This window comes from Podarcis liolepis, assembly GCF_965112155.1.
Source record: "Podarcis liolepis genome assembly, chromosome: 5".
Classification (NCBI taxonomy): domain Eukaryota; kingdom Metazoa; phylum Chordata; class Lepidosauria; order Squamata; family Lacertidae; genus Podarcis; species Podarcis liolepis.
Genome location: NC_139556.1, coordinates 63,325,670 through 63,344,340, shown reverse-complemented (window position 1 = coordinate 63,344,340; position 18,671 = coordinate 63,325,670). Strand labels below are relative to the sequence as shown.

General features: G+C 43.4%; 2 protein-coding genes across 3 annotated transcripts in view; one reads left to right on the top strand and one right to left on the bottom strand.

Annotated features, from left to right (window-relative positions):
* The first annotated feature begins 126 nt into the window (after positions 1-126).
* SFT2D3 (SFT2 domain containing 3) lies at positions 127-4,433 on the top strand. The gene has a single exon (XM_083505617.1). It carries the CDS (start codon positions 260-262, stop codon positions 899-901), a length of 642 nt encoding a protein of 213 aa, XP_083361743.1. The 5' UTR covers positions 127-259; the 3' UTR covers positions 902-4,433.
* An 875-nt stretch (positions 4,434-5,308) lies between these two features.
* Positions 5,309-18,671, bottom strand: part of WDR33 (WD repeat domain 33) — a 55,562-nt gene continuing 42,199 nt past the window's right edge. The window contains exons 12-22 of one of the 2 annotated variants that reach the window (XM_083505562.1): positions 18,170-18,264; positions 16,983-17,069; positions 16,471-16,610; positions 16,054-16,206; positions 13,445-14,455; positions 11,371-11,473; positions 9,337-9,805; positions 7,781-7,947; positions 7,586-7,666; positions 6,248-6,433; positions 5,309-5,955 (exon numbers count right to left, since the gene is read on the bottom strand). In XM_083505562.1, coding sequence (XP_083361688.1) covers positions 5,729-5,955; positions 6,248-6,433; positions 7,586-7,666; positions 7,781-7,947; positions 9,337-9,805; positions 11,371-11,473; positions 13,445-14,455; positions 16,054-16,206; positions 16,471-16,610; positions 16,983-17,069; positions 18,170-18,264 — 2,719 coding nt within the window. In that variant the 3' untranslated portion in view covers positions 5,309-5,728. Of the gene's footprint in view, positions 5,956-6,247; positions 6,434-7,585; positions 7,948-9,336; positions 9,806-11,370; positions 11,474-13,444; positions 14,456-16,053; positions 16,207-16,470; positions 16,611-16,982; positions 17,070-18,169; positions 18,265-18,671 lie in introns of both variants that reach the window. The other variant, XM_083505561.1, reaches the window with a different exon arrangement.

Below are 18,671 nucleotides of genomic sequence, written 5' to 3'. Positions count from 1 at the left end.
CAATTCCGCCCTGGGGAAGGGGAAAAAAGTCAAAGAGACTAGCGTTTCTTCTCCAGATGGTCACTCTCTAAGTTTCATATCTCTATAGTTCAGCGTCTCTAAAGGAAAAAGTAGAGCCAAGTCCTTGATGACGCAAACCCTATTCCCTTGGCGACTAGAAAAACCACGGAAGTGCATTACTCCGGCCGACAGTTGACCAATCGGCAACTGCTTTCACACCCCGGCGCTTTCCCAAAAGGCCCTTCGCCTTCTCCCCAAGATGGCGGATCTAAACCGGCAATTGCAGGAGTACTTAGCTCAGTCCAAGGCGGGCGGCAGCTCGGCGGCCCTGTCGGCGCCCCAGAACCCGCCGCGAGATGAGGCGGAGAAGCCCGGCTCAGGGTTGGGGACTTGGCTGGGCCGGATCAACCCTTTCCCCGCGACGGAGACGTGGCCGTGGGCAGCCGAGCCGGAGCCGGATCCGTGGCTGCCGACGGGTCTGTCCCGCTGGCAGCGGCTGGTGGGGAGCGCGCTGTGCCTGCTGCTGGCGGTGCTCTGCTTCGGCCTCGCCGCTCTCTACGGGTCGCTCCTGTTGCTCCGCAAGTTCGCGCTGCTCTGGTCGCTGGGCTCCACCTTCGCGCTGGGCGCCGCGGGCTTCTTACGGGGCCCGAGCCGCCTCCTGGGCGAGCCCGACCGCCGCGGCCTGGCCCTCCTTTACTTAGCCTCGGTGGGCGGCACTCTGTACGCGGCGCTTGGGCTCCGCAGCACTCTGCTCACCACGCTGGGGGCCGTCGTCCAGCTGGGAGCCGGCGGAGTCTACTTGCTGTCTTCGGTACCTGGCGGGACTACCGGGCTGCGCTATGTCGGCGGGTTCTTGGGCGGCGCCGTGCGACGCAGCGTATCCAAAACTCTGCCCGTGTGAGGACGCTTGTCGAGGCGAAGCCCTTCCTGGACGTGGGAAAACAAGATTGATGTCTGTGGTAAAGAGCCCCTTGCCCGTCTCCAAACCAACGCGCAGCACGGGACGTCGTCTCCAGGCCAGACCCGACTGCCCAGGGGGCATTTTGTAGGATAACGTTTCTTTCCTGTTTATCTTTTCGAATGAGGGCAGAGGAGCCCTTGAGTAACCTTACCGGGACACTGCATCCTTTGCACAAGGCAGTTGAAAAGGATAGTTGAAGTTAATTGCAACAAAGGTGTATGAACTTGGCTGAACAAGCTACTCAAGCAATTGAACCAATTAAGGGCTTTAACAGTGGTACTGGGTAAAGGTCTTTTTGTGTCTCCCCTTGCTCTCTGAAACCACTCAGATGCCCTCTCAGCGGCAGGTGATGAGGTTTTGTTTTTTTGTTTAACAGGCAGACCTAGCCAAGTGTACAAGTATGTGTTGGCAGATTCCCTGAGGGTGCACATTGATGCCAGACCTATCTCTTTGTCTTAGAACCCAACTGCATAAAACATGCTTTTATGAAAGTGTTTTCAATGATGTCACTTCTGTTTTGAAGGAGAAGCAACCAATCTGTTCTCATCTCTGTGTTGCACTGCTTAAAGAGAGAATACAAGCAGATAGTTCATTTCTTCTGGAATGGTCTGTCACAAGAAGTGGCAAGCATCACTTGCCTGTCTCTTGCTGCTGAGAGTGGCTGAAAGACTATATAATAGTAGCAAGAATGACACTCCCACTTGCTATTATGTTGGGCTGTCCCCATCTCTTCACCACCCAGAGGAAGAGCACAAGTGAGTGAGGATGAGATGGCTACTCTGGTGTGTATGTGTTCAAGAAGGTTTACTGACTGGATGGTTCCTCATCCTTTCCAGCTTCTTATGCATGGTAGGGGGAAAGAGAAGTTGCTATTTACTACTTTTCCTTCAGAAAAAGCTGCTCTAAAAGTGTGCTTTCAGTAACAAGTAGTTGAACCTTATACTCTTTTAAAATGAGATGGTCCAAATCATCAGTTTGTCTCTTCAGCTTTTCAGAGCCAGAGCAGCAAATAAATTTGGAAGCTGTGATTTGCTTCCATTCAGTTCCCTAGCATCGTAACATTCCCAATTGCCATGTAACCTCTTGCCTTACTAAAAGTCAACAGTATCAGTATATACAGTACTTTGTTTATCCATAACATCAAGTTCTTTCTTGGGCTGACTTCCAGCATACTTCCTATTCAGGCAATGACTTCTAGGTCTGATCATATTCAAAATGGCATGACCATGAGACTGCTGAAGTTCATGTCAGTGATTTTAAAGACAAGTATAATATAGACATGGAGCCTAATTCTGCCATAATGGGTTATGCTCTCATTGTGACTTTGGGAAATCACAGTACATGTGAAAAAGCTGTGCCTGAATATATCCTCAACTTCTTTGGATCATGGGGCTATCTGTCATATACGATTCTGTCATAACTTATTCCATGTTTGCATTGAAGATTTTTGTAAGCCCATGGGTTGAATCTGAACTGCACAGGCTCCTAGTTCTTGCTACAGCTTAGAAGTATTGATATGTGGTGTGATGGATGGGTATCACATAGACATATTTAATAGATCGGTATGCACTACAAAAATCACCTGAGTAAAGTTCATTTTGCTTCACAAATGTAATCTGTAAACCACTTAAACCAACAGCAGTTGCAAGCACTACACTTTGGCAGTGTAAGTTGCATATAATGTAATTTTAAAACTAACCATTGAAGCTGCCTCTTAATTGTGGTTATTAGAAGTCATTAAAGTAAGCCTTGCAAAATGGCTTAGAGTTTGCAGCCAAATGTTAAAGTATTAGTTTTTCAAAATCTGTAGCTCTCAATAAAACATTTTTGACAACAATAAAAAAGGATATGCAAATAACTTCCAGTTCAAAAGTACGTTACTGAGAAAGGCTTCTTGCTGTAGTGGGAATGTTAGAGCACTATCGTCAAGCACAAATGCTGCATCAGTGTGGGACATGAAGTGTAAAACTTGAAAGTAGCTTAGTAGCTAGTATGTCTGAATAGATACTTTGACTACTTGATGTACAGCCTAATCCTGTGCATGTTTACTAGAAGCAAGTCCTAGTGAGGCTTAAAAAAAAATGCATAGGATTATGGCTTTAGGTTGTGATCTGCTATTAAGATGGCATATTTGTTTACATTTTCAAACTTGTTATTTGTGGGTCCTGCATTGTAATGAAATCAGGCTATGGCAGATGCCGCAGATCTGAATCAAAATGGTGCTAAGTGTTGTTAAATTGTGTGATAAAAATATTCTGAAATCTTTTAATTGGGACTTTAAAAAATAGTGATAATTAGCATAACACATTGTAGAGCACATTTAACTGTGCAATCCTATGCTTACTCAGAAGGAAGTCCCACTGAGTTAAAAGGGACTTACACCCAGGTATATAGCCTAACAGGTAGGCTAACTCTGCCCTGATATCAATAGAGCAGAGGGTGCTTTATCTCATACTCTGCTGCTTTTGCTTGCCAGGGTGGAAGGGGGATTTGTTTCTTATATTTTTGCTGTGCCAGCTCCAGGCTAGCATAGCTGAGAAGCCTACGGATCAAGCCTCTCAGAGGAAGCACAGGATCCAGAGCCCTGGCATCCTGACCCATTTCACGTCTTATTGCTGGCTTTCCACCCATCAAAGGTGGAGCCTGCACTATAGTAGAGCCCCACCCTGTAAACCAGTAGCACATCTCTTTGCCGTCAGGGAGTAACAAGCATAGTATTCTATCCTCCCACAAGCCACCAACATTGGGAGGATTGGGCTGTAAGTGATTGGTTTTTGTATTAGTGTGATACATAGTTGTTCAGTCCCTTGTCATTTGAAAGAAATAGTTAGATTCAGTTTTTGCAAACTTATTTTGAAGTCTTTTGGGTCTCAATAGGAGTGTTGATAGCACTCCTAGCTGATAGCACTTTGAATGACTGATTTGACTGACTCATTAAAAAAACCTCAGATCTAAATAGGGGCTGAAAACATTATTTTACTGGTGTGTTGTTGTTTTTTAGATGGTTGGTTATAACTGTGCTTAAGATTGCTATGTATATTTCTCACTTAACTGTGGTTGAGGTGGAAGGAGCAGGCATTCCCAGAGCTAGCTGGAACCAGTATTGTCTCTGCACTGACCACAACTAAAAGGTTTTCAGATATTTTAATACTGTCAGATCATCTCTTGAGAAATGTACCAGCATAACACAGAGACTGCAAAGCTTCTCTGTAGAAATATGTCTACAAAGACTTAACAAAACTTAAAAGCACAAAATAAACTTCACCAGAATGCTGTTTTCTAGTTCTTTTCTACTGCAGTTGGGTAGGCTTCACTATTGGAATAAACTGTCTACCAAAGAGAATTGGAGAAACATGTACAGTATGTGCTTTACGTTCACTTGATTTGCAGATATGTGTAATGTGTCATTTTTGTTAATAAAATTGAATAATTAAAGCCTAGGCCAATGAGTTTTGATTCCTTGTGACAGAAATCTTAAGGCTCAGTATAACCCTTAGTGGTTTTAAACTTGTCCAGACCCAAGACCCATTTCCAAGTCCAAACCTGCAACATGGGACCCACTTTCACTTTTGATTTATAATTAATAATGCTAATAATGTAGTTTAATAATCCTAAAATAATAATTTAGAGCAATATATATAGTTTACTTATTTAGTAGTAGTAGTAATAGTAATAATAATAATAATAATAATAATAATAAAACACACACTAATGACTTTTAGCAAAAAGTCAGAAAAGCTTTTGAAAAGCAATGTTGTTGTTTTTAAAGACACTTTCAGTGGAACACCTGAGCATGTTTGTTCTTCCAGATTTCATTTCAGTAAGGGGTGATATTAGAAAAGCAACTCATTTCCTTCAGCTAAACTGTTTCTTGTTTTGTTTTTAAGGGTCACCATTGTTGAGAAATATGGATAATAGCTTCACTGGCCAATTCTGGGTATTCTTTACTAGCCAGAATCCAAAACTTTGGTAATATTAGCTGTTGAAATGGCACTTTCAAGATTGTGTCAGAAGATCACTCAAAGAATAGTTTCTGCAACTCATACCTTAATTCCAGTGACTGTGTCCACAGTGAATGGCACATATAGACACTGCATACTTTCACACAAATTTTGGGGGAACTGATTGTTCAAATAACGTCTTGTTTTGTGAAATTTTCCTTCTGTCTGATATCCCTCAAGATCAGTATAACAGTAGTAAGTTGCCAAGATTCTGACAACTGGATGCTTTTGTATCCAGAGACAAGAATGCAGTCTATGCATCAGTTTATACTACATGGAAGATACTGTGTGGGGAATGATAGAGGGAAGATGTGAAAATATGTATATAAAAAAATCACAAACTCCATTTGTTAATTTTTGGACAAATTGCATTCTGTATTCATACAAAAACAACTCAACTTTTTCCTGACAACTGTACATATAGAAACAAGTTCTTCTGGACATGAACTGAAATCTGTGGAGGTGCTCCATGTCTCACAACACTAAAAAAACATCCAGCTTTTATCTTCAAAAATCAATGCAAGAAATATGGAAGTGATGAGGGACTGGGATGGCAAGGAGAGTGAAACAAAGGTAGTTGTGATGGCATTACTAGCTGGCATTTAATCTTTGAATAGACCTTCTTAGGAACTAATGCACATTCATTTATCTCCATTCATAGAGTCCAGGTTTGTGGGATTGCAGAATTACTTTCTCAATGATTCTGCAATAGGTGTATTTAAATACTGTCCTAGAAAGACTGGGACTTGCCCAGTCATAACCTCTTCTATCGACCCCTTCCGCCACCTCGAGAACCTCCTCGCCTTGACTGGTTTGAGTTCATGTTACTTCCTCTTCCCCAATTACTCCCACTCCTCCCTCGGGAAGGGTTATTGCCTCCTGGAGGTCCTCCAAAGGGTTCTTCTCTATGATATCCATCATGGTGTTCTCCATCCAAAGAGCTGGATCTCCCAGATTTTGACATTCTCTGTGAAGGTCCTGACTTCCCACGCCCTGGAATAAAAATATTGCAAACTAAAATAAGAAAATGCACTAGTTTGTTTGCTTTCCAGTCATGCAATACATAAGATCAAAGTATGGTGTCTCAGTTTCCTGCCTCCTGTTCCACTGCAGAAACAGTGCAGAGTTAAAGATAATTGGTAGGGAAAATTAACACTGCATATAGGAATTTTGATACCAATGCAGTAAAAAATAAAATCAACATTTTCCAAATTGATATTTCCAGTAATATTTGAAATTAAAATTTCTAGAGATAATTCTCTAATCTCAAAGAATTATGTTTTACCCTTTCCCCTCTCTTCTGGAGGCCCTCCTTGAATTTCCATTTCTCTATGGTCAGAGGTTCCTGGTCCATCATGCCAAGGACGCTTGCGAGGTGGCAGTGATGCCATGTCCATTCCCTGGATTGAGGAAGAACGTTCTCGACTTGCTGGAGAATGACCATCATGAGGTGGATGATCCTGGCGGGGACCTAACCATGATGGGGGGGAAAATCAAGAGAGACAAATGTTGGTACAGTGCAGCAACGAATCTCTTCTTGGAACCTCTTTCTAGCAATATCTTTTGTAAATATTACAACGAAATAAAAGTTTTGTAGCATCCAATTTACCTCAGGAAGATGGCTCATTGTCTTTTCTTAGTTAAGCACACAAATAATTCCTGTTCCACTATCTCTGATGGTGAAGGTTCTACCCCCTTTCCACCCCAGGCGAGCTGCTGTGGAGATTGTACTTTCTGCTTTCGTTAGACAGAGAAGGGATAGAGATTGATAGGGAAACAGGCAATGGACATATTTCTTGTGAGAAAGGAACAAGAACAGCACTTGCAGAAAAATCACCAAGCTCTTGGTGCTACTGAAGGAGACGGGGGGAGTAGATTATGGTAAAAATGTGGCTTTCTATGGTTCATGAGTACCTCTTTCCACCCCTCCCTTATCAAAAACTTCAAGCAGCAGAGCTCATTCTTCCTCTACAGGAACCCCCTCTGCATTTGCATGCTGGGCACTGAGAAAGGGAAACCTCTTTTGCAGCACCCAACAAGGATGGGAAAGCAACTTTGTCTCATTACCGATTATCTGAACTGTACAGGCCTGCCTCGTAGTCCATTATATTAAGGAAAAATGTGTCTCTCTGAAATAATCTGCCTTCTCTGTAAAAATGGGATAGTTTCTGCAATCTGTTGCTGATTAACTTCTTAGGTATGAGGTTTGGTTGAAATTTGTGTGCCAGATTCAGCCAGAGTGCTAAATATTTCCCACCCCTTACCCCAACAGGGAACTGAAGGGGGTTGCTGGAGAAACTTTTTGGAGAAATCTAAAACAGATTGAGAACCATCGGATCATGATAGGAAAATCCAGGCCAGTTTTAATCTGTAGTTCCATGTATCTGTATCTATCTAGGAATTAAACACAGTAAGAAAGATCATATGGTAGCCTGTTCAGCTTCCCCCCTTTTTGTAATACAGTATTCAGATAAATGCTAATATAAAATCTGGTGAAGTGCTTCTAGATGCCATTAGGCTATTTATGAAGTACAGTAACAACTATATTAAGCTGCAACTGGAAAATAGAAGGGGCAGCAACATTTGATGGTGGTCAGTCTTGCATAAAGTAATATATTTTCACCTGGTTCTCGATTTCCATCCATACGGCCTCCTTCAAAGTGAGGAAATTCATCTGGCGTTGGAAGCAGACCTTTCCGTCCCCCTGTATAATGAATGGACAAAATATGCAAAGAAGTTGAAAGAACAATTATAAAAATTCTAACTGCACCAATACATTCCTCAGCTGAGTATAAATTATCCATCAAAGCTCTCTTACCTCTAGCAGCACCCCGACCTCGCCCCCGGCCACCATGATCTCTTCCTCTTACGTTATCCTCTGAGGAGTCAAACTTTTCTTCTGGCACAAAGTCATCAGGCCCAGAAAAGCTGTCCCTTCCCCTGGATCCCCGGCCCTCATGTCTTGAGGGTGTTCCTCTCCTATAGCTGAACCAAAGAAATACAAATTAGCATAAGAATATACTTGAAGTTATATAGCTCCATGCTGAAAAATTCCATTGTCTATTCAAAAATTCCAACTGCTTAAAAAAATGCCCAATTTCTCCGCATTGCTGGAATGAGATTGTATTATTTAAAAACATTATTTACTTTGTACCTTTGCCAGGAATCAGAAACTAAAGTTTTCAACCAGTTGAATATTATTTAGTTAGCTGTCTGGTTTCCAATTGTTTAATCAGTCAAATTTAAATACATGTTATGTTGTATGAAAGTCATTATCAATAAAAGCGGCTTTTCAATAATTCTAATTAAATGTTCCACTGATTATACCCAAGCCTCTTGCTACTCACTCCTAAAGAGTACTCATTAATAGTTCCTCATCATCCTGAAAAAAGTGACAAGTGGGGTGCTGCAAGGTTCTGTCCTGGGCTCGTTGTTGTTCAGTGTCTTTATAAACAACTTAGATGAAGAAATTGAGGGGATACTCATCAAATTTGCAGATGGCACCAAACTGGGAGAGGTAGCTAATGCCACAGAAGACAGAATCACAATTCAAAATGACCTTAACAGATTGGAGAACTGGGCACAAGGTAACAAAATGAATTTCAATAGGGACAAATGTAATGTTCTGCACTTGGGCAGGAAGAACCAGATGCACAAATATAGGATGTGGGACACCTGACTTACTAGCAGTACAAGTGAAAAGGATCTAGGGGTCTTGGTGGACCACAAGCGTAACATGAGTCAACAGTGTGATGCAGCAGCAAAAAAAGCTACTACTATTATAGGCTGCATCAACAGAAGTATAGTGTCCAGATAAAGGGAAGTAATATTACCACTCTATTCTGCCTTGGTCAGACCACACCTGAAATACTGATATTGACACGCTGCAATGTGTGCAAAGGAGGACAATTAGGATGATCAGGGGTCTGGAAACCAAGTCTTATGAGGGCACTGGGTATGTTTAGCTTGGAAAAGGGAAGACTGAGATGAGAGGTGATAGCCATCTTCAAATATTTAAAGAGCTGTCACATGGAAGATGGAGCAAGCTTGGTTTTTTGTGCAGAGGTTTTTGTTGAGATTCCTACAATAAAGGAGGGTTTGACTAAATGACCCCCGAAATCCCTTCCAACTCTACAATTGGATTCTATGAGTCCACTTGGCTGTGACCTAGTGCCCACTTTAGGAAAACTGAACTTTGTAGAATGTCATTTTCATAATTTTATTTTATTAATAAATGATTTGATGTGTTCCTACAAACAGGAATTTCTATTTTCATAAAATGTACAAATTCACTTAAATGAAGTTCATTTCTTTTAATATGAAACCAGGAGATAACTGTTCATCATCGAATAATAAACACTGTATGATTTTTACCTTTCATCTCTTCTTCCTCGGTACCGTGCATCCTCAGGCTCATGAGGAAATCTCTCGTCTGAAGGTCTCCGTCCCTCCCAAGGCCCAGGAGGTCCACGGTTTGGACCTCTGCTATCTCCCTCATTGAATTCTCTGTGGTCAGGGGGGAAAGGTGGGCCTGGACCACCTCGTCTCCACTTCTCTTCTTGGGGTGGGCCTCCCCGTCCCTCAAATTCACGTAAGCGATGGCCAAATCGCTTGTCTGGATGGAAGTCTTCACGAAATTCATCTGGTCGATCAAAGTCATCATGGAACTCTGGATGAGGTCCCCTTCTGTCTGGCATGCCCCTATTTTCTCTGCCATCACCCCAATCTTGACCACCTCGGAAGGGGCCCCTCTCAGGGCCATGATCAGGACCACCACTGTTCTGGTCATGCCGCCTTTCTGAGAGAGGGCCCATGTGATGGTTTGGCGGCCCACGAGAATCACCTTAAGATAAAGGAAATATGTGTGTGTGCTTTGTAACAAAATATTAATAATATAAAAGGTATAACTGAATGTACTTCGTAAGTGCAGACAATGAAGTTACAACTACAGTGGTACCTCGCAAGACGAAAGAGTTTTCCGTTTTTTGAGTCGTTCCGCAAGACGAATTTCCCTATGGGCTTGCTTCGCAAGACGAAACGTTTCCTTTTTCTTAAAGCCGCTAAGCCGTTAATAGCCGCTAAGCCGTTAATAGCCGCTAAGCCGCTAATAGCCGTGCTTCGCAAGACAAAAAAAACCGCAAGACGAAGAGACTCGCGGAACGGATTAATTTCGTCTTGTGAGGGACCACTGTATCAGCAAAATATTCTTATAAAACTTTTACCTGTTTTAATAGTACACATATTATATAATATACTAGTATATTATATATTAGTATATGAGTTCTGTTTGTCGCACTGGTCCCTACTGTGCCAAAAGGCAATATATTATTATTATTGTTGTTGTTATTGTATTTATTTATACATACATACATACATACATACATACATACATACCTTGCCCATCTGGCTAGGTTTCCCCAGCCACTCTGGGCGGCTCCCAACAGAACATTAGGTAAAGGTAAAGGTACCCCTGCCCGTACGGGCCAGTCTTGACAGACTCTAGGGTTGTGCGCTCATCTTACTCTAGAGGCCGGGAGCCAGCGCTGTCCGCAGACACTTCCGGGTCACGTGGCCAGCGTGACAAAGCTACTCTGGCGAGCCAGAGCTGCACATGGAAACGCCGTTTACCTTCCTGCTAGTAAGCGGTCCCTATTTATCTACTTGCACCCGAGGGTGCTTTCGAACTGCTAGGTTGGCAGGTGCTGGGACCAAGCAACGGGAGCGCACCCCGCCGCGGGGATTCAAACCGCCGACCATACGATCGGCAAGTCCTAGGCGCTGAGGTTTTACCCACAGCGCCACCCGCGTCCCAACAGAACATTAAAAACACAATAAAAGATCAAACATTGAAAACTTCCCTAAACAGGGCTGCTTTCAGATGTCTTCTGATAGGTATTTATTTCCTTGACATCTTATGGGAGGGCGTTCCACAGCGCGGGCGCCACTACTAATCATTTAGTTTTGTAAATTTGTACGCTGATTTTCAACCTAAAGGTTCACAGAGCACCTTAAACTATTCCACTAAAACGTAACAATAAAAAAATTCACAAAATGAAATCCTTCAACCATAAAATATAAACCTAAAACCAGTATACATTATACTGCAACCCAGCAAAGAGACACAAATTTCTCCTAAATCAGCACCACCCACTGCTCTAGAATTGAAGGAACAAGGAAATATTCACCTGATGTCTGAAAATCATTAGGGTAGAGGATGAACATACTTACAGGGGGAGAGAATTCCAGACCCAGTGTATTGTAAGAGAGAAAATAAAGACACATGTTGCCTGACTTAGTCTATGGATTAAAGCCTCAAAGAACTCTAAAGCACTGAATTGTGCTAAGGGTTGCTTTGCAATAATAATGAGCTTATGCCATTTGTTCTAAAGGAAAAATGAATTTAATTACCTTTATTAGGACCAGGTCCTTGGTTGTGAGGGCCATGGCGGCCTGGGCCTCCATGCTGTCCCAGTCCTGGTATCAGTGGTGGAGGACCTGGGTTCTGTCCTTCCTGCAAGAAAGAAAAACTATGAATTAATGAATCAATGAAAGAATAGACTAGAATAGAGCAGAGCAGAGCAGAAATCCGTTGTGTCTACTAGGTAGGAGAACAGGCAATATATGGTTGTCATCCTCTGACTATGAGGCAAAAGTGGGGCCAGCAACCCAGATCCTGAACTCTCCCACCCCCTGCAAGCCATTTTGACTGGCCATCTGTCAATCACCTGTTACCAGGACATGAGATGACCCATTTTTCCTTTATAACCTTGCTTGAACTCAAGCCCAGCTACAAAGAAGGTTCCTATGTAAGTGTAAGTTGGGTTCCAACTATGCCACCAAAAAAAAATAAAAAATAATGCAGCAGGGTTTAAAGTCACCACTGATCAGCTGACTGATGGCAACTTTCAGTAGGGAAATATGGTTCTACTGTATTTAGGAGTTCCCAACTGATCTAAAATATCAGGTGTGGGGCAGGTTGGCGTGGCTTGGAGAACACAGAACTCTTGATGGGCCTAATTTGGCTTGAGGGCTGGAGGCTTTCCATGCCTGCTCTAAGGGTAAATCCAAACAACATTAAAATGGAATTCTCTCCCAGTTTTGGAATAACTTCAGCTAGAAACAGCTAATAGAGCAGAACAGAACAAAAAAAAGACAAACTGTGGAATCAGGCTACACTGGACAAAAAAAGATAAGTAGGACAAATGAAGTCAAAATCAAAGAAACATTTAGGTTTTATTGCACCCTATTCTAGCAATTACCCTGTGGATAAGATCCCACCAAAAAACATTCCTGTATAAGTCTGCATTCTTTACCACCTACTAAGAGCAAAAGGGTGTTCCTTGACTTTAGTGATTGTACAGAAGAGGAATTTTGGGCAGGTGCAGCTTTCCTCAGCCCTTAATAACAAATTGCCCTGCTAGAAGAAGAAGAAGAAGAAGAAGAAGAAGAGTTTGGATTTGATATCCCGCCTTTCACTCCCCTTCAGGAGTCTCAAAGCGGCTAACAATCTCCTTTTCCTTCCTCCCCCACAACAAACACTCTGTGAGGTGAGTGGGGCTCCCTCTTCTACATACCTTTTAAAAGTATGTAAGCTTTTTTATTTTTAATCATTGGCATCTGTCACCCTATAAACAAACTCATAGACTATAGATTTAGGAATTTACAAAAATATATTTGCCAATAGGGGAGTGAGTGTTCATAAGAAAGCATTCACACACCTCAGGTGATGTAGTTCAACTCAGATATAACAGTGCAGATAGAGTAATATATGAGATTCCCCTCCTTCTCTTTTCACTTCTATCAGCCCATCCCCCCATAACACAAAAATATTTCATTCCAGTTCACTATAAGGAATCAGAGACCTTCTCATACTGAATCATACTGAAAAAATCAACCATGGCTTATAAAGAGGCAAAGGCGGTTGCTGTTGAAAATGTGTTTTGTCAGCCCAGGTGGGCATGTGTCACCCTATGACACTCTGGATTGTGGTCATCAATAAGACCTGCTTCTGGGGGGGAAATCTGATGGGTATAAATATTTTTTTTTTAATCTCCTGATACACTGTCTATTATGTACTTCAACTTGCTTGAGACATCTGTGATCCCCATTTTCATAACAGTCTGTTGGAATTATGAAAATAATAAGGTGGCGTGCAATTTTGGTATCTCACTTCTGCTGACATAAATCAGTTGGGAGACTGCAGGGAGGAAGGGGAATTCAGTCATATTCGCTGGTGCAATGCTGGACTTCACCCATATTCTGAGATTACAAAAAAAAAACAGCATGTGTGCCCAAATCCATCTATTTTCATTTACACTAGGGTTATAGTAACAGCTACAGTTTTGTTCTTAAAAGAGTTTTACACCACTGAAATCACTGCTCTGCCTGATCATTTTATTATGCTATTAACAGCAATTTATTATGGTATTAATTTCTTCCTGACCAGACCTCTTCTCATGAAGAGTATCCTTCCCAGACATACCTGATTGAATGGGGCCCGAGGACCGTCACCAAGCAAGGGAGTTTTCTGCTGCTGAAAGGGTGGAGGGCCCTGGGAAGGATGTGGCCCCCTTGAAGGGTTCTGCTGTCCTTGAGGCCCTGGTGGCCCTTGCATGTTTCCTTGAGGCCCTACCATAGCACCTTGTGGAGGTCCCTGCTGTCCTTGTGCACCTGGTGGCCCACGCAATTCTTGCGGAGGTCCCATCATTGAACCCTGAGGTGGCGGACCCCTCATCTCCTGGGGACCATGCCCCAGTAAACCATGCGGCCCTCTCATTTCTTGAGGTGGGTGGCCCATCATCATCCCCTGTGGTCCAGGACCCTGGTTCTCCCTTGGTCCTGGAGGTCCCTGCATGCCTCTTGGGTTAAGTCCCATCAAGGGCCCTTGAGATACAGGACCCTGTATCCCTTGAGCTCCTTGCACTCCGTGAGGTCCTTGCATTCCTCTTGGCCCAGGTGGCCCTTGACCACCAGGTGGCCCTTGAGGACCTAAGTGGGTCTGTGGTGTTGGTGGACCTTGTTGACCTAAATGAGCCTGTGGGCCTGGTGGGCCTAAGTGACCCTGAGGTCCAGAATTCGTCTGTGGACCAGGTGGCCCTCCAGGTGGAGGGCCCATTTGTCCATGAGGGCCAGGATGTCTCTGCATTCCTTGATGCCCATGAAGTTCTTGAGGTCTTGGAAGTCCTTGTGGAGGTCCTTGAGGCCCAACAAATCCTTGTGGTCCACCACCTCCTTGGTGTAAAGGAGGACCTTGGGGTCCCATTTGTCCTTGAGGTCCTGGAGGCCTGAACTGTCCCTGTGGCCCAGGAGGTCCCATCTGAGGCATATTCATTGGCATCTGCTGAGGTGGATGGGCTTGCTGAAAGCCTTGAGGCACCTGAGACATTGGACTTTGTCCTGGGAAATGTTGGGGTCCATGAACAGGTCCTCCTGGAGGTGGCTGCTGCTGACCTTGTTCTGCTTGCTTCTGTGCAAGCCTTTCAATCTTCAGTTGCTGCAAAAAAAGAAGAAAATAATTTACACACCCACACAATTATGACAAACTATTGGAAACCAAAGGGCACTTTCTGTGTAGCTTGTTCCAATTAGTATTAAGCCACGGCTTGCTCAACAAATGCTAAGCCTCACAGAAAAGCAAATATCCCTTGGCTTGTTTCTCCAATGCTTGATTTATTCTCTAGCTGCTCTTGCCTGTTGCCTCTGTAGCTTGGTGAATGTCTGGAGTGGGGTGGCCACCCACAGTTAAGCAAGACTGTTGGGTTTGGAGATCCAAGGATAAAATATGGCTAGACTCTCAAGCCAAATACAAACTATGGTTGCCGATAGTAGTTTGTTACTGGAAAACAAACCATAATTATTCTCTGGGCTGAGCTTAGATGTTCGAACAAGCCACACTTTGGCTAAACAAACTATGGCTTTCATTATGTACTAACCAAGCAATTTCTAATTTTAATTATTGTTTCAACTAAAGCAAAATGAAGAATGTAGCTAGGAAGCAATAACCTTCTCAAACGGAATGTTTACTTAAGCAGCATACACCACTTGATAAGACACAGGTCAGGGCCAAAAAAAAACCAAAAAGCCACTTTCTTCAGAGGGTTTTGTGGCAATCATTTATTCATTATTCTTATCCTTGCACACAGATCAGATTATATGTGGTTCCCAGATAGCCTCTCTTGAAAGCAGTACTCAAGGGCAGACCCACATACAGCATCATGTAACTTGGGACCATTCATTAAGCCAGAAAAGTTTGTTACCCATAGCTGCAGTGATGTTGCAAATACGGCCCATCAATATCCTCATTGGTTTCCTCTATTTTTTGGTGTGAGTACCATATTTTTTGCCCTATAGGATGCACTTTTCCCCCTCCAAAAATGAAGGGGAAATGTGTGTACGTCCTATGGGGCGAATGCAGGCTTTCGCTGAAGCCTGGAGAGCGAGAGGGGTCGGTGCGCACCGACCCCTCTCACTCTCCAGGCTTCAGGAAGCTATCTGCAAGCCTCGCTTGCCCGGCGGGAGGTCTGGCCGGGCGCGCAAGGCTTGCGGGCAGCAGCCTGCAGCCTGAAGCACAGGGCGCATTGCGTAGCACGCCCTGTGCTTCGGACAGATGTCGGCAAGCCTCACGCGCCCGGTGGGAGGTCCCGCCGGGTGGGCAAGGCTTGGGGCGGCAGCCTGAAGCCCAAAGCAGGGGGCCAGCTGCGGAGCCCGCCCCCTGCTTCGGGCAGATGTCCGTAAGCCTTGCGCGCCCAGCGGGAGGTCCCGCCGGGCGCGCAAGGCTTGGGGCGGCAGCCTGCAGCCCGAAGCAGGGGGCCAGCTGCGGAGCCCGCCCCCTGCTTCAGGCAGATGTCCATAAGCCTTGCGCGCCCGGCAGGAGGTCCCGCTGGGCGCACAAGGCTTGGGGCGGCAGCCTGTTCTGGGGGCTGCGGTCGGGGGAAGCTCAGGCTTCCCCCGCGCCAGCCCCCGCGCCTGGAGGGGAAATAATTTCCCCCCCTTTATTCCCCCCCCCAAAAAAAACTAGGTGCGTCCTATGGGGCGAAAAATACAGTAAGTGCATTTATGCAAACATTATCAGTGGCCTGACTTTTCACATACCTCTAGAAGCTGTGGGTTGGTGTACTGAAGTGCTGCCATTTCTTGCTCAATCTCTGCCTGTGACTTCTTCTTTTCCTCCAGTTTAAGATCTTCCTTTCGGTCATTCAGTGGCTCAGCTGGTGAAGGAATAGGAACTTTATTCTGCATCCAAGCCTGAATAGGATAATAAAGGTGTATGGTTACAGTGTTATTGAAACCTGTTGGTTGGATGAATCCATTCACAAGTGCATTTACGCTGGAGACTTGATGAAAGCAAACTATGTCAACTGCACTATATTTTAGGCCCAGCTGCTGAAGTCAATCATCTATTTGCTCCTTTTAAGAATTCATCAAGGAGGACTTTGCATTCTAATAGGTACTGATTGTGGAAATAAATAAAGATGTTTTGAAGTTATAGCACTGCATTTAGTTACTAACCTGCTGAAACTGGGCTGGGATTGGTTTTGCGTAGGGGACCTTTTTTTGTGGTACTTTCTTTTGGTCCTTTTGCATCACCTCCTCCATTCCCCAGTCCAGTCCTGGGATAGTCATCTCAATTTCACTTGTCTCATCTTTCCCTTCAATGAAAAGAATTGAATAGTGATTTCTACACAGTATGATGAACAACTTATGTCTTCATAAATAAAGTCATCAGGAAATTTAACTTCACGTCCAGAGATGGGTAGGGGTTTTTTTTTTGCAGAATCCTTTAGCTAATTTTAAATTTTTCTTGGCACAAAAGGATGCCAAAAAGGAACAGAAAAGAAGATCCAACCCATTTCTTTATGATTCATGCAAATTTTTAGAAAAGCAACACAATCCTATTTGGGATTCTCTTACTATCAATTGGTATTTCTCTTGCTATTGGTTATTAGCAAGTTCCCACTATATTCAACGAGTTACGCCAAGGAAAGTATCCATATTACGGCAGGCACAATTTCTCTTCTTACCCATCTGCTCTTGTTCCATGGCTAGTTTCAGCTGCTCAGGTATTCCCATCCCTGGAATCACTGCAAGACTATTGGGTTCTAGGTCATCTGGAAAGGGAGAGTAAACTGTTATCAACAAAATATATGATATTTCTTAGGTCCCATTCAGTGATGTTTCAACACTATTACTTAATTTCCTACAATCAACCATTTCATTATTTTCTCTTTTACTGACCGGCAAGGATTTAAAGCAGGGTTGAAGAACCCTTTTCAGCTAGTGTTGCTTGTGACGGGTGAGGCCACAGGAAAAAGTGGCTCGCACAAAATATGTAAACTTTACCTTTATACAGTACGTTAATTTCGTTATCCTCTTTTATACCACATTCAGCCAAGCAAAATACATTATCGGAGTTTAAGGACAGAATCAAGCCAGATAAAAGGACTCTAGTAGGCTGCAATCTGAGGGTGGGACTTTTTATTTTTATTTACTTATCAAATTTATACACCACCCTTCCTCACAGGATTTCAGGGTTTGAGGAAATGAGGTGTGACTGCGGAGGGTATGTGGTGTAGGAAGAGTCCTGAGGGCCAAAAAGAGAGGCTTAGAGGGCCGTATTTGTCTCCACCCCCAGGCCTGAGGATCCCCATTCCTAATTTAAAGTCTATAACCTATATAGCATTTCAAACTTTCTGCTGAAATAAATATTGAGTAAAATATGTGTTTTCTTTGCAAGGTAACAACTAGGTGGGCTGTGATGACAAGAGAACAAACATTTGGAAATAAGACCACAACCATGGTTCCTATGTTGTGTTGTGTTAGAATGCATAACTCACCTGAAAGAAACAGAATAGCAAAGGAAAAGGGGAGAAGAGTTTTCAGGAACTACATGTTTTTACATTACAACGATTTAAAGATTACCTTAAGCACTGCTTAAGTTTGAGTCTGTTGTCTTTTCGTATTCCCATACAAATGGCCAAGAAAGCAACTGTGGTGTATTGGTTAGAGTGTTGAACTAGAATTAGGGAGACTCAGGTTGAAATCCCTGCTCATTTATGTAGCTCACCAGGTGACCTTGGGCCAGTCACCACCTCACAGCCTAACTTGTCTCACAGGATTGTTGAGAGGGTAAAAAAGGGGAGGAGGACATGTATGACACCACAAACTCCTTGGAAGAAAGACGGAATTTAAGTGTAACAAATGAATATACCATATTCAACTCCATCCTCTGACATTCCTGGAAGCAAGTTCAGATTATAACGATCTCGCATTTTATCTCCAGGACGATTCCGGGTCCAGAATTTGCTGTTAAAATAAAACTAAGAGATAGTATCCTCTGTTGATTTATAAGTTAAGCCTTCATTACTCAGAGCCAGTAACTCTTAACCTCCCCCAACTCTAAAGTTTTTTTTTAAAAGTTATTTTAAATGTGTATTAGCTTCTTCTTGTTTTCTACTGGACCACTTCAAGTTGTGATGGCTACTGAATTGGGTGGTCCCTCACCATCTGCCAGTAGTAGAGAGTAGAGGTATAGTACCCACTCCTTGCTGTGCACATAGTTCCAAGAAACCTAAATAAGCAGTAGAGTTGCTTCTAAAGCAGAAAAGGGAAATCTGTTCAACAGCCACAGTAGAAAGCTATTATCAGCCAGAACCAGACTATTAATATAATTTGTGTAACATCTTACAATGGTGTAAACTTGTACTTAACCA

Coding starts and splice junctions, on each gene's coding strand:
- SFT2D3 (XM_083505617.1), top strand. CDS start 260: ATGGCGGATCTAAACCGGCAATTGCAGGAGTACTTAGCTCAGTCCAAG.